The 15430-nt window shown below is 37.5% G+C and overlaps 1 protein-coding gene across 2 annotated transcripts in view; it reads right to left on the bottom strand.

Annotated features, from left to right (window-relative positions):
* The window catches only part of LOC127430022 (1,4-alpha-glucan-branching enzyme-like), a 218258-nt gene that overhangs the window by 20572 nt on the left and 182256 nt on the right, over positions 1-15430 (bottom strand). For both annotated transcript variants that reach the window (XM_051679428.1, XM_051679427.1), the window contains one exon: positions 2824-2941. In XM_051679428.1, the coding sequence (XP_051535388.1) occupies positions 2824-2941 (118 nt within the window). The remainder of the gene's footprint in view (positions 1-2823; positions 2942-15430) is intronic.

The following is a 15430-nucleotide window of genomic DNA, read 5'->3' as shown; positions in this document are numbered from 1 at the left end:
TTTTTTTTTTTAAGAGTGTAGATTTTTGAGCGAAAGAATGTGTTAGGTCCGAATGGCCTCCAACGGTGTGTTCAAGCCATATCGGAATGATCGTATTTATGTGTTGAGCGCACATGAATGCCATCACAAAGTCTTTAAGGATTTGAAGGATTGGATTTTCTTTAAGCTCCAACTTTCCCAGTTGGGGACGTGCAAACTGTTATTGGTAATAATTCAGTTTTACTTGAGGATTTTGACTGTGCAGTTTAGTTTGCATGCATTTTTGGAACTGTTAATGAAAAATAACAATACAACTTGCCAGAAAATAAGACTAATTTTGCTGGTTTATGCAGTGACAAGCTTTTGCAACAAAACTACATTTCCCATCATTATATGTGGCTTCACAAGAATTATTAAAATAGAAAGATAAAGCACTAATAACATACCTAATGCGTAGCTTTGTTCTTCATGATGTTGCATTGGTGCTAAAAAAAGCTTCCTGCCTTTGCTAGTATTTCCAGAAGTGAGAAAGGAATATGAAATTACAAAACGGGTCTGTTCTTTCCAACTTAAATCACTTGAACGCACATCATATCATATTTACAATTTCCGACCTCGTAAGTACAAACTTCCCAGGAGGACTTGAATGCACCAAAAAAACAAAAAAACAAACATCAATTATGGGAATTTTTACTTCCTCACCTTTTACCCACAAGCTAAAGATTGGTCCACTCGCTCTGCTTAACAATCACAAAATTATGTTGACAACTGGACAAGTCAGCAAAAAAAAAAAAAAAAGTTTCCTTTGGAATTTTTATAGATTTTTTTAAATCGTCAGCAGGCCCTTAGGAAAGGAGATGGAGGGAGAAGACAAAGTAAGGAGAAAATGAATGAAAAAAGGGTAGAATGAAGCCTTGCGTCACAAGCTACAGCCTGAAATGGGGGATTTGAATTTCACGCTATGCACTTAATTTCAATAAGGCCTGTGGAAATAGAATACACAATATGAAAGCGGCAGCCCAAGAGAATTTATCTGATGGAGAAACATGACTCACTAGATTAACTCAACTATAACTACTTCAAATAGCATTTCACTTGACTCCCACTTATTACTGCTGTGATAAGGGCACTAATATCAGTAATAGATTTAAACAAAAGGCACCTAAATAACAGACATATGTAGAGACTGTATGGTTTGAAATGTTAAAACACTATTGGTTAGGTTTAGGCATTGATAGGGTAAGGATGTCTTTTTTTAATGTCTCATTTATATTTTGAAAAACTATTGGTTAGGTTCAGGCAAAGGTTTTAGGTTAGGGAGGTATCTTTTAAAAACATCCATCTAAAATTCACCTTAAAACCTTGTCTGAATACAAAACCATTTTGCTCGCTTTTGGCACCCCCAGCTGGACATTGCACTGGAAACATGCAGTCAAACGTGTTATACAGCATGTCAATTTTGAATTGCAAAAATGTTGTCATGTTCATGTAAACTTCATGAGTTTAGGCTGTTTCTAATAGTTGAAGTTCTTTTTAACATGACACAGCGTCTACAAAACACAGCGCTCCTGCGTGAGACGCTGAAAAAACGTGAGATGCGGCGCAACAATCAAAAATGCAAATCTAGCACGTTTACATAGGTAAACAATTAAAAAAACAGCACTAATGGACTTAACTCAGCAGCCCCCAGTGTGCTCTTCTCCTGTAAATCTGAATTTAGTGAAGTATTTGTGGTACGCAGTGTTGGGTAGTAAGGGATTACATGTAATCTGGATTGTGTAATCAGATTATAAAAAAATCAAGTACTTGTAATTGGATTACATTAGTTTAAAATACTCGTAATCAGACTAGTTACTTTTTTATAGATTACATGATTACATATTAGCAAATCAACGGCAGTAAATTGTTAATTTATTGTTCATCCTAATCACATTGCTCTACTGTTGCTGCTGATACAGTCCCTTGTGTGACTTGGTGGAACTCTGCTGTTTTAAAATATTCTGCTCTTTTGAATATTCTTGCTGTTCAAAAGATAATATCTTGCACCTCAGCTTTGGAAAGGTGATGGACTATCAGTAAGCAGTAAGGGTTATGGTCATTAATTATTTTAATGTTGCTATTGTTTTATGCACTTAAAATGAACTTGATGCCTCAGTTTTTTTGAATGATCAACTTTGGCCATGCACTGTCATTGCTGTTAGATTTAATGTTTATTTCATTCATGTAATGTTTAATGCACTTTTAAAAAATGTCATGAGGAGCTCTTTTTATGAGGCTCTTTTTGTTAGGAATAAAGAATGGAATACATTTTCTTCCTCTATACTTTTATGTTAAAATGATTATCCTACTCAAATGCATGTGACATAAAATAAAACAGAATTAGGTTGAGTAATCCTAAAGTAATCCTTAAATAATCTGATTAGATTACCCCAAAAATGTAATTTACAAGATTACGTTACTGATTAAATTTTTTGCCATGTAATCTGTAATCAGTACCGGATTACTATTCACAAGTTATCTGCCTAGCACTGGTGGTACGGTAAGGCAAGGCTAGGTTTACACGGAATCTGTGCCTGTAGAATGTAAATGGTGAATTCAAAAGTTCTACATATTTCACACTCTGTGCATGTTCATTTATGAAATATTTTGGCTATCTCATAATGTTTTCAGCTAATAAAAAAAAGTGTAACACTCTAAGCTAGGTTTAACCCATTTTACCATTTCCAATTTACATCCATTCTGCAGAAACCTGCATATTCTTTAAACAAAAAATACAAATGATTCCGTGTGGTACTGTATGGTGTATGGTTTGGTACATGGAAACATATGGTATTCTGTGCATACCAGCATAGAGTTAGGTCGATCGTTGAATGCCATTGGCTCAGTGAAGAACTCTGTGCTGTGGTCCAGTCTGCCATGGCCTCCATACTGGATTTCATCTGAGTCCAGTTTGATCTTGTATCTGGAGGAGGGTGTGGTTAAGGAATTCAAAGTGGAGTCATTGAAAACATAATGAGAATAAAACATTATAAAGATATTACAGTGAAATATAGTCTCTTTGTTCTCGCAGTGATTGTGAAGCATATGGACATCCAGTATTAGCATCAAATAAATCTATAGATTCATCAAAATGCAAAACCTACTGTATTGGTCTTAATATTGATCTCAACATGTCAAACACTGGACATAAGAAATTCCTCATCATTAAATCCTCATAGCGTCCACTCTGAACAGTTCTGGATGTGAACTAGTTGTCCACCCTCTTGAGAAGTTCTACTCCTCAAAATGCAAAGCTGCACTGCAAGTCAACACTACTGATTGCTTTGAGCTCCCCTGAGACAATGACACATATTTGTCCCATATAAACTTGGGCGCAAAACCCGATGAGCCACCAAATCAACAATTCCAGGCAGAATAATTTATCCATTTCAAAATATTAATAATGTATTCCATCAAAAAATGTTTCAAACAACACCAAATGTGCACACACACAATATTCCTCTGTCTGTGCTACACTGACTAAATTAAATATTAAAAAAAGTAATTGCCTAGACTCATGACCAGAATAAGAAATATCTTTGACAGAGAAAAAGAGTGCATAAAAGAATAATGAAGACACATTTCAGTGGAAATTGGAAATCTATTTCATGCTCTTGTGTTTAAAGTTCTAAGTTACGTACCCACAGAGTGGACAAATGTCTTGAAAACTCTGGCAGGAGCATCAGGCAAGTTTTCTGTATCTAGGTTTCAACTTTACATAATATAAGTATACATATATTTGTTATTAAGAACATGCTGTATGTGTGGTTCAAAACAAGTTAAGCTTTATCAAAAGCATCTGTGTCATGAGTACCATATTCAGTTTCGACTTGTCTGTCATTCTGTAAAAAACAAACACAAATCGTTTACAGCAAACACACAATGGATATGCAGCTTGTGTGTTTGTTAAAGCACTTTAGTAAATTCTTCTGTACAAACGTGTGTTATTGGAGCTGTAAAATTGTCAAAATCATCCTTCTGGCAGTGCGACTACTGTTCTACGATGAACCTCAGGTTATGCCTTACTGAGCCTGACGTAATTCCTGTGTTTGGATTTTCCCTTATGTAAAAAGTCTCTTTCTGGTAACCTTGTTTAAAGTTTACCGTCTTTACATGGTCATAACATGAGTTGAAAGACTGGATATAAATTTTGCACAGACGAGGTTAGTATGTTAAAACATATAATGTTTAAGTCTTGTCACTATACTTTTGAAATAGGTTGTATTTTAAGGTTTATCCTGGTACAATGCTTTTCCGCATAGACTTCCATTGCAAATGCATTACTGTAAACATTATTTTTGTTTGTTTTAACAAACTGACAGATGAGTCAAAATTATTTTCTGTGGTAATTGACAGCATGCCAGAGATTAACTTGTAGTGAACCCAGAAAATTCATTTTAAGACAACAATGAAATGCATTTAACTTCCTTAAAAGAACAGTCCACCCAAAAATGAAAATTCTGTCATTACAATATATACCCTCATGTTATTTGCTGATTTCAATACAATAGCAGATGACAGTGATGGACATTAAAGCTTAAAAAACAAACATACAAAAAAACAACCAAAAGTATCGTAAAAGTAGTCCATGCGACTTGTGCATAATATTCCAAGTTTTCTGAAGGCATACAATCGCTTTGTATGATAAACAGACCAGAATTTTTAATTATTTACTCTCAAATCAAATCAAATCAAATCTTTGATATGATGTGCTATTCGCAGTCAGACATGATTATTTTCTCCTGCAAGTGAATAAAAAAGATAAAGTGAGATAATGCGAGTAAAATTCAGCAGGTCATATGATCTCAATATAACAGCTCTCAGGAATAAGCAGCCAGCACTATATGTAGAATAAAGCAGCCTTTTCTCATAGATGGATATTATTTTTTTTTTCAAAAAATACTTTTCTACTAATACTACTTATTTCTGTTAAAAAAATTCACAATTTGCACAAAATACTAAGTGTACATTTTAAGTAAATAATGTCAATGTCAATAAAGTCATGTTTTGTCTAAAAAACACTTTATATTCTTTCATACTGTATATACCTGTATATAGGCTAATATATATGTACTGAATGTACACCCTTTCCCACTTCCTGCTCATGGTGGATGCAACAGTAGGACATGCGGTCTGGTAAGTTTTATATTTTTTCATATTTTAAAGGTGCTGTAAGTGATTTTTTTCATGGTAAAGTATGCAAAAAATGAACCTACTCCCTTAAAGATATTAATGAAATAAGTGTCCTGAGATCTCTCACCGGTCTCTGTGACAGCTGTAGACTTTGTAGACACTAACGCTTTTCACCTGTGAAACATTTTGCTCATTCTCATTTGAAGCGGATCATTGAGGCTATCGTTCGACTTGAACTGCATCTCGATTTGCTGATCGGCGAGATTTGCCGGTTGCAGTTGGGGGAGGAGTTGAAAAAAGAGCCGTCAAGCCGGACACTTTGTGCTTCTTATCGTCTGCTGAATCTACACCAGTCACAGAAGGCCGCACGATGTTTGATTTCTTCATTTCAGAAGAAGTGGAATTCAGATAGATATGTTTGAATTTTACATAAAACAATAACCAAACATTGTTCATTTATGTGCTGCATAATACAGTACCTGTTGTGTATACCAGAAGAAAGTCCAATAAAAGCCTGTATTATTTTAATACCAATAAAGCAGTCAGTCTTTTTAATCATTTTAAATTTTTTTCTGAATAAACATGATATTACTATGACAAACATAATATAGCATGATATAAACATGATGTACTGTTATAAAAATAAGAGTTTTTGCCGAACTGGAGGTGTCAGAATAAACACAACGGTAATGGCATACTACCACACTACTCTTATTACTGACATAGCAGAAGTAGTAAGAGTAGTATGTGAAGTATGCAATTGCGAAAGCAGCCAAGAAACACATGTAACCATTGTCACGTTGTGAGTCTGGCCAATCGTGAATAAGCTGTGTAGTCATCAGAGCTTGTGCAGCTCCTCTGGAGCAACTGCAGTGGCTGTGCCAACCGGCTCCTCTCGTACAGCTCTTGCGGTATTTTGATGGTATACGTAATGGTGAAGCGGCGGTGGCGTCGGTTCAGGTCAGACAAAATTCTAAATGACATGCACTGCCGATTGGTCTGCGCAATGCTGCATGAAGTCGAACACACTTTATGATTCATAATGTTTGTCAGTTGAGGGCACTATTGTGCCACTGTTGAATTTGACAGCCACAGGAACAAACAATGCTGCTCTTTTGCTTGGTTTTGGTCTCAAAATTATATTTGGAGGGCAGGGTTTTGGAATGAGGGGGCGTGGCTAATTAAACGGCTCAGTCACGTTAAAGCTTCAGAACGCTAAAATCGCTTACAGCACCTTTAAACAATGTTTAAATCTGCTGTCACAGCTTTAGCATGTCAACTCCATCATTCCCATTACAACCATTCTCTTTAGACTCTAGAGACTATTGCATGTGAAAATCCCAGGAGATCAGCAGTTACAGAAATACTCAAACCAGTTCATCTGGCACCAACAGTCATACTACGGTCCAAATCACTGAGATAAAAAATTTTCCCCATTCTGATGGTTGATGTGAACATTAACTGAAGCTCCTGACCCATATATGAATGATTTTATACATTACACAGCTGCCACACGATTGGTTGATTAGATAATTGCATGAATAAGTAGATGTACAGGTGTACCTAATAAAGTGACCGGTGAGTGTGTGTATATATACAGTATATATATATATATATATATATATATATATATATATATATATATATATATATATATATACACACACACACACACAGTATGTATATATATATATATATATATATATATATATATATATATATATATATAGTCATGTGATGCAGTTTTCTTAGTTATGTGATGTGCTGGCCGTGATGCAGCATAAAGTTGTAACTTCTTACTATTTTTTCATGTTAATACACAGTTTTCACACTCTATCTGTAAGTAAACAAACTGTATTCCTGTGGCACATAAAAAGGGAAAAAGACTGAGACTCTGTAGTCCCTAGTCTCTCTCTTACTCCTCTCTCTTGCTGTATAAATATATATACTGTACATATTTCTCACTTTCACTCTGTTTACCTCCACCTCTCAGGGGTTTAAACAGTTGTGAGATGTAACAAACATGCAGGCAGACATCTAATTGGCTGCTTGAATAATCACCTCCTATCCCCATGGGCTTGCTGTGGGTCTTCGTTTTATCCTCAAACGCTCTCGTACTCTGCCCCAGAGCTGGAGCACACTTGGCTTTTACTGCCAGCTTGCCAGCTTTGATAGTGATGATTAAAAAGAAGTGTTGCTCTGTGTATTGTTCCTGCTGAGGAGGATGATAGATGCCCCCCAACCGTACTCCCCCGAATTCCTATTAGCATTGGATTCTCTCACTGATAGAACAAACTCCCTTTGTTATGGATATTTCAGGGATGTTATCGGGAAGAGAGTGAGAAAAACACAATGAACTGTTGTAATATTTTTGAATTAATGGGTACATCAAGTTTTTTACAGTCTGTATAGAAATAAAAAAGTAAAATATTGCTTTAGCTTTCCTAAAGTGTAGGTCAGGAACTAGCCAAAAACACCTTACAGTATGTTTTAGTGTTAGACATATTACTGCCAAACAAGCCCATTCCGTTCATTTCGTATTCCAACTGTTACATTATAGCTATTGCCACTCCATGGCACCTAAGCTTAAAATGCTAACTAAAAATATATAAACCCTGGTTATATGTCCTTCAGGGTACATGGGTTATAGCACTGAATGAATAAAAGCTGACTGAATATCTGTTAACTTCTAAGTAAGACTGAAATATAGATATCAGTGTAGCAAAATTATGTCGAAAGATAAGCACTAGTCTTTAACACATCCAGAAATTTGTTGTTGTTGTTGTTGTTGTTAATATTATTATTACCTACATTGCAACATTTGTATTTTTAGAGCGGGAACGAACTGATGCGGAGTGTGAGAAGCAGACAGAGTGCGCGTTTATGGTGCGAGCATCCACCACTGACTCTGCAACATCTACACAATGGATGGCATGAAACAAATAATGTTCAGCGAAAATTCAAATGAAGATTGTGATGGATATATCTGAAACTATATCAGATTGCAGGGGATTCTTTTTTTTTTTTTTGCCCAGAACCCCCGTTAATTTCCGACCCTGAATGGAACTAGAGATGGAAATGAGAGATGTAACAGGTGTTTAAGTGTCTTTCTACACCATGCAGCTGGTACATTACATAAAGCATTTTTGCTATTTTTGCCTTTCCTGCAAATGTGCTGCATTATGACTAATGAGGGAGTGTCAAGATATAAAAGGCGTTCACGCACTTGCAATGTTAACAGCTTTGCTGATTATGAACAGGAACTATATTTTCTAGCTTACATAGATGCTGTATAATGTCATTTGCATGTGGAATTAACAGGTATAGAAAGGTTTATACATCAGTAAAATATTAAGTTCAGTAACTACTCGAAAAAATGTGCGTTCACACTAAATTTAACAAGCGCTCAACGAGGGGGCCTGGGTGGCTCAGCGAATAAAGATGCTCGAATCCAGGGTGTGCTGAGTGACTCCAGCCAGGTCTCCTAAGCAACCAAATTGGCCCGGTTGCTAGGGAGGGTAAAGTCACATGGGGTAACCTCCTTGTGGCCGCTATAATGTGGTTCTCACTCTCGGTGTGGCACGTGGTGAGTTGTGCGTGGATGCCGCGGAGAATAGCGTGAAGCCTCCACACACGCTATGTCTCCACGGTAATGCGCTCAACAAGCCACGTGATAAGATGCGTGGATTGACGGTCTCAGACGCGGAGGCTACTGAGATTTGTCCTCCACAACACGGATTGAGGCGAGTCACTACGCCACCACGAGGACTTAGATTGCATTGGGAATTGGGCATGCCAAATTGGGGAGAGAGAGAGAGAAAAAAAAAACAAGCACTCAACACGCTGCTGACCAGAGAGTGGGAGAGACAGAGCGGATTTACTCACGCAGCTTCTGGAATTACAGTTTGATACAAAAACAAGTTTACTGATTTGATTTTGATTCTGTATCTATTGGTTTACTAATTTGCAGCTGCACTGTAAAGTGAATAAAAGTGTGCGGGAATTTTCCGCATTTTGAACGTGGAACTTGCAGGTATGATTAAAATTGTGTGCAAAACCTGCAATCCCACGCCGAATTTCAGGCCCTGCAAACTGTATTATATTAAAATAAGAAATTTTCCCTGGTTCCCCTCCTTTAAGATTTCATTATACAAAAAAAAAATAAAAAAAATTACTCTGCATTCTGCTAAATTAATGCAATGAAATGCTGTGTCAATAGCATTTTTCCCCAAATATTTTCCCCTCTTGTCATATATGGTAAGGCGGGCCCAATCAAAGGTCATCATGGGCCAACTTTGGCACGTGGACCCGGATTTTTGCCATGTTTTCTTTCCATACATTAGCGTGCTAGCTAAATTGCTAAACATTCTCGTTGTTACCTAAGATTCACCTTTAAATTAAAACTTATGTTATCTTTAGGCTAAACCTCAGTGGATAATAACCAAACTAAATTTAGTATGTGTTTTTTGAAAGCCTTTGAATTTCATAGCTAATAATCTTTCCTAAAATCTTCAGCTTAAAATAGTTTGGTCATTAGCATGTACAGGCTATGGTATTAGCCCTAGTGCACCGCTGTGTGCACGTGAAGCATTGAAAGGCAAAAGGCAAGGCAAAGTTCAAACAATCTTTTGCTACTGACACTTTCGACATTTTGAAGTGCAGCCAATGATTACTAGAGAATAAGCATTAGGCTTCTTATCATTATGTGGGCAGTGCCACTGCGTAAATCAATATGTAAGAGAGACTGATCCTGTGTGTATCATACACCAAATTATATGACACAATGTTTATGCCATATGAAGACATTCAGAGAATTATCATAATCAAATTATTCAAATAGATATGGTTTTCAGGGCATTTTAATCCTAGGGCATATTTTTCTAACATTTATGTCAAATATTTCAATTGAATCAATTAATTTAATTACTTTTTTTTTGCATGCACACTATAAATATCTACAGCATTTTAAATATCAATGGCATTTTTGCCCCAAGTCCTGTTTAATGTTTGACCCCATATGTGAGTTGTGAAAGGCCCATCACTTTTTTGCCAATGTCTAATGAGGAGCCAAAACATAAGACTGCCTTCTTTTCCAAGCCTTTCAGAAACTGGTAATGTTATTACCGATGCCAACATTTGATGTTGGAGCACAAGTAGAAGAGCACCAAAAACAGAGATGTACATTATGAAAGGAGTGCTGCGTTGCAGAATATCAGTTTCGCCCCATGTGGATTCATGCAGACGCCATGTCTGAGATAAAAAGACCACTAAAGTGAAAGAGTGAAAGAGAGAGAGAGAGAGAGAGAGAGAGAGAGAGAATGCATACAGAAGGCAAAAAGTCTACCTTAAGCATTCATGCATTGATCAATACCACCCATTCCCATTATATGAGAATGAATGTCACATAGGACCAAAGTATATGTGACAGGCAGAACAGAACATAGAGTTTAAGAGGGTGTGCGAAGAAAACAAAAGGCAGGAATTCATTAAGAACGAATTGTGGCCACTGAAAGTGTTGTTTATTTGTGTGAGCTGTCAGCACTGTTTTAGCACCTGATTCACTAAGGAATTATACAAATCAAGCATCAGTGCAAATGTGGCGACAAAAACAGCGCAATTCCTAAAACTTGTGCGTCTCTTCTGAATTGAGTCTTCTGAAAGCAATCTCAGTGGCACTTTTCAGTGGACGCAATTCAGAAGCGATGCACAAGTTCCGCTTTCAGAGGAACTTGTGCATCGCTTCTGAGTTGCGTCCGCTGAAAGTGCCGCTTAACTGCACGTGCTGTCTGTGCTGTTTTTGCTGCCAATTCACGAAAACTATTATGCAAATCAGGCAACAACGCAAAAGTGGCAACAAAAATAACGCAATTCCTGAACTTGTGCGTCACTTCTGATTTGCATCTGCTGAAAGTGTTGTTTAACTGCATGCGCTGTCTGCGATGTTTTAGCGCCGTTTCAGTAAATGAATTATGCAAATCAGGCATCGGCTCAAATAAGCCGACAAAAATGGCTGCTGTGTTTTAGCACACGATTCAGTAAAATAAATCGGGCAACAGCGGAAACATAGTCAAAAATGGTACAACTCATTCATTTGTGCGTTGCTTTTGAATTGTATCCTTTGAAAACGCCGTTTATTGGCATACACTGTCTGAGCTGTTTTAGTGGACAATTCACTAAAGGGAGAATGCGAATCGGGCACCAGTGCAAATATGGTGAAAAAAATTTTGCAGTTCCAGAATTTGTGCATCACTTCTGAATTGCGTCCTCTGAAAGCACCGTTTATATGCACCTGCTGTTTGCTCTGTTTTTGTACCCGATTCGCTAAAGGAATTATGCACATCAAGCAAAAATGTAAACATGGCAAAAAAATAGCGCAATTCCTGAACTTGAGTGTCACTTCTGAATTGCATCTGCTGAAAGTGCTGTTTATCTGCATGCGCTGTCTGCAATGTTTTAGCGCTCGATTAAATAAAATAATTATGCAAATCGGACAACAGCGCAAACATACCGTCAAAAACGGTGAGACTCATTGTGGAGGTGGGGGCGTGGTTGAGAATTTGTCTGGAGAGAGAGAGAGAGAGAGACAGAGCAGTAAGGGTTCACACCTGAGCGCACTGTTGATGATTAACAGCTGTGTCTCGTTGCAGAAATGCTGGGGAGAGCTATAAAGAGGGAGGGAACACCAAAAGAAGGGAGTCCGACCTGAGTGTGTGTGTGTGCTGAAATGCCAAACTTGTGAAATAAAAGATTGAAATAGATTGTTCACCTAGTCCCAGCTTCCTCTTTCCATTAAGAAAGAGACCTTTTCTGTTACACTCATTAATTTGCATCGTTTATCTGCATGCACTGTCTGTGCTATTTTAGCAGCCAATTCACTAAAGGAAAATGCGAATCGGGCACCAGAGCAAACATGGCGAAAAAATTGCGCAATTTCCAAACTTGTGCGTCGCTTCTGAATTAGGTTCACTGGAAGCACCGTTTATCTGCACCCACTGTCTGCTCTATTTTTGCACCCGATTCACTAAAATAATTATGCAAATCAGGCAACAATGCAAACGTGGCAACAAAAATAGCACTGAATTTGTTTTTGCACCCAATCCACTGAAGGGATTATGAAAATCAGGCAAACAGCGCAAAAACAATAAAGTAAACGTGTGCTTTGCTTCTGAGTGCTAGGTTGCAAAAGATTCAGCGGACTAATGCAATCTAGCATACTTCACTGAGATTGTACAGCATCCAGACACCTTAATCGCTCGACTGCACCACACATCTGCTCAGCTATACCGCTCTTTATCTTTATATAGACATTTGATGAATTAATACTGCCATGTTCAATAGAAAATGTGCAGAAACATCCTGTTTTCTGTTCGCAGTAATAACACAACGTTAATTGCGGTGGGCAAAAAACAAAAAAACAAATAAATAAATAAAAAATGCAATTTATAGTGGGACATAATAGTGTGAAGGTAATTGTGCTAAGCAAATAGCAAATAACTTTGTGAATAAAACAATCTATAATGAGCCAAATTAATATAGAAATTAATGACAATGACCTACAGTTGAAATCAGAAATTTACATACACCTTAGTCAAATACATTTTAACTCAGTTTTTCACAAGTCCTGACATTTAATCATAGAAAACATTCCCTGTCTCAGGTCAGTTAGGATCACTGCTTTATTTTAAGAATGTGAAATGTCAGAATAATAGTAGAGAGAATTATTTATTTCAGCATTTCTTTCTTTCATCACATTCCCAGTGGGTCAGAAGTTTACATACACTTTGTTAGTATTTGGTAGCATTGCCTTTAAATTGTTTAACTTGGGTCAAATGTTTTGGGTAGCCTTCCACAAGCTTCTCACAATAAGTTGCTAGAATTTTGGTCCATTCCTCCAGACAGAACTGGTGTAACTGAGTCAGGTTTGTAGGCCTCCTTGCTTGCACATGCTTTTTCAGTTCTGCCCACAAATTTCTATGGGATTGAGGTCAGGGCTTTGTGATGGCCACTCCAACACCTTGACACCTTTGTTGTCCTTAAGCCATTTTGCCACAACTTTGGAGGTATGCTTGGGGTCATTGTCTATTTGGAAGACCCATTTGCCACTGAGCTTTAACTTCCTGGCTGATGTCTTGAGATGTTGCTTCAAAATTTCCACATAATTTTCCTTCCTCATGATGCCATCTATTTTGTGAAGTGCACCAGTCCCTCCTGCAGCAAAGCACCCCCACAACATGATACTGTCACCCCCAAGCTTCATGGTTGGGATGGTGTTCTTTGGCTTGCAAGCCTCACCCTTTTTCCTCCAAACATAGCAATGGTCATTATTGCCAAACAGTTACATTTTTGTTTCATCAGACCAGAGAACATTTCTCCAAAAAGTAAGATCTTTGTCCCCATGTGCACTTGCAAACTGTAATCTGTCTTTTTTATGGCGGTTTTGGAGCAGTGGCTTAATCCTTGCTGAGCAGCCTTTCAGGTTATGTCGATATAGGACTCATTTTACTGTGGATATAGATTCTTGTCTACCCGTTTCCTCCAGCATCTTCCCAAGGTCCTTTGCTGTTTTTCTGGGATTGATTTGCACTTTTCGCACCAAACTACACTCAACTCTAGGAGACATCTCCTTCCTGAGAGTTATGATGGCTGTGTGGTCCCATGGTGTTTATACTTGCATACTATTGTTTGTACAGATGAACGTGGTGACTTCAGGCATTTGGAAATTGCACCCAAGGATGAACCAGACTTGTGGAGGTCCACAATTTATTTTCTGAGGTCTTGGCTGATTTATTTAGATTTTCCCATGATGTCAAGCAAAGAGGCACTGAATTTGAAGCTAGGCCTTAAAATACATCCTCAGGTACACCTCCAATTGACTCCAATTAGCCAATTAGCCCATCAGAAGCTAATTGGCTAATTGCCTAAAGGCTTGACATCATTTTCTGGAATTTTCCAAGCTGATTAAAGGCACAGTTAACTTAGTGTATGTAAACTTCTGACCCACTGGAATTGTGATATAGTCAATTAAAAGTGAAACAATCTGTCTGTAAACAATTGTTGTAAAAATGACTTGTGTCATGCACAAAGATGTCGTCCTAAACGACTTGCCAAAACTATAGTTTGCTAATATGAAATCTGAGGAGTGATTAAAAAATAAGTTTTAATGACTTCAACCTAAGTGTATGTAAACTAAATCATTGCAAACGGGATTGCTGGTGTTTAGTGAATAAGATGCAGGTTTTTGCACTGAAATATTGTGTGCAAAAGTGCTGTGACAGTTTAGTGAATTTGCTCCAAAAAGCATTATTGTGTGTGTTTAGACAAGTGCAGAAGCAAACACACAAGACCCAGAATGGTTAATTCAATGTTCCCTGGCAAGCATGCCCATGTAACAGCAGTGGCTCTCCAGCTCAAATTGGCAGTTCTAGGCTTTTAGCAATTATGTTTTTATTAACGCTTACAGATGATTGTCTCGCAGGCCAGACAGCGCTGGCGGCATAGCACTGTAATCAGCGAAGACTTGCTGAACAAAGGGGAGTTTCTGGGATCAAAGTCAATTTGCTCACAGGAGGAAAAGTAGAGGACGAGAGGGTGGCAAGTCTAAGGACAGTTGAGCGTCGATGACCTGAAGAAAATGTGTACATGATCATGATTGTGAAGAGGGTTTGCTATATTGTGCCTCTCTCGTGTTAGCAATAGCAGTAATGGTAGCCTGTCTTCTAAAGGGCACACGGGTCTTGTGGGTGAATGAGGGTGGTATGGAAGGGTTCGAAACCAGACATCAGTTTAAAAATGATGCCTCTTTTACTGTGCATCAACTCGACAGCATCTTGAATCCTTGTTTGTACCAAACACAGAGCAAATGTTAATTTCCTAAGGAAGGTGTTTCAGACTGTTTTAATTTCACTAAAGGGCACTATAGGCACTAAAGGGTTAATTGTTTATCCTTAAATTTGGTCTGAAAATTTATGTTAATTTTCTGTATTGTTTAAAACAATACTGTATTTACTGTTTTGTTATATAGTAGCCTTATATAGAGAGTTAATATAAAAGTATTTGGGCACTTAAATCATTCTTAAAAATACTTTTATGTAATTGAATTAAAGGGAGAGTTCATCCAAAAATGAAAATTCTCTCATCATTTACTCACCCTCATGCCATTCCAGATGTGTATGAATTTCTTCCTTCTGCAGAACACAAAGATTTTTAGAAGATTATCTCAGCGCTGTAGGTCCATACATGCGAGTAAATGGTGACCAGAACTTTGAATCTTCAAAACTCA

This window comes from Myxocyprinus asiaticus, chromosome 39 (assembly GCF_019703515.2).
Source record: "Myxocyprinus asiaticus isolate MX2 ecotype Aquarium Trade chromosome 39, UBuf_Myxa_2, whole genome shotgun sequence".
Classification (NCBI taxonomy): Eukaryota; Metazoa; Chordata; class Actinopteri; order Cypriniformes; family Catostomidae; genus Myxocyprinus; species Myxocyprinus asiaticus.
Note: the sequence above shows the minus strand (reverse complement) of the source record. Positions and strands in the feature narration are given on the sequence as shown.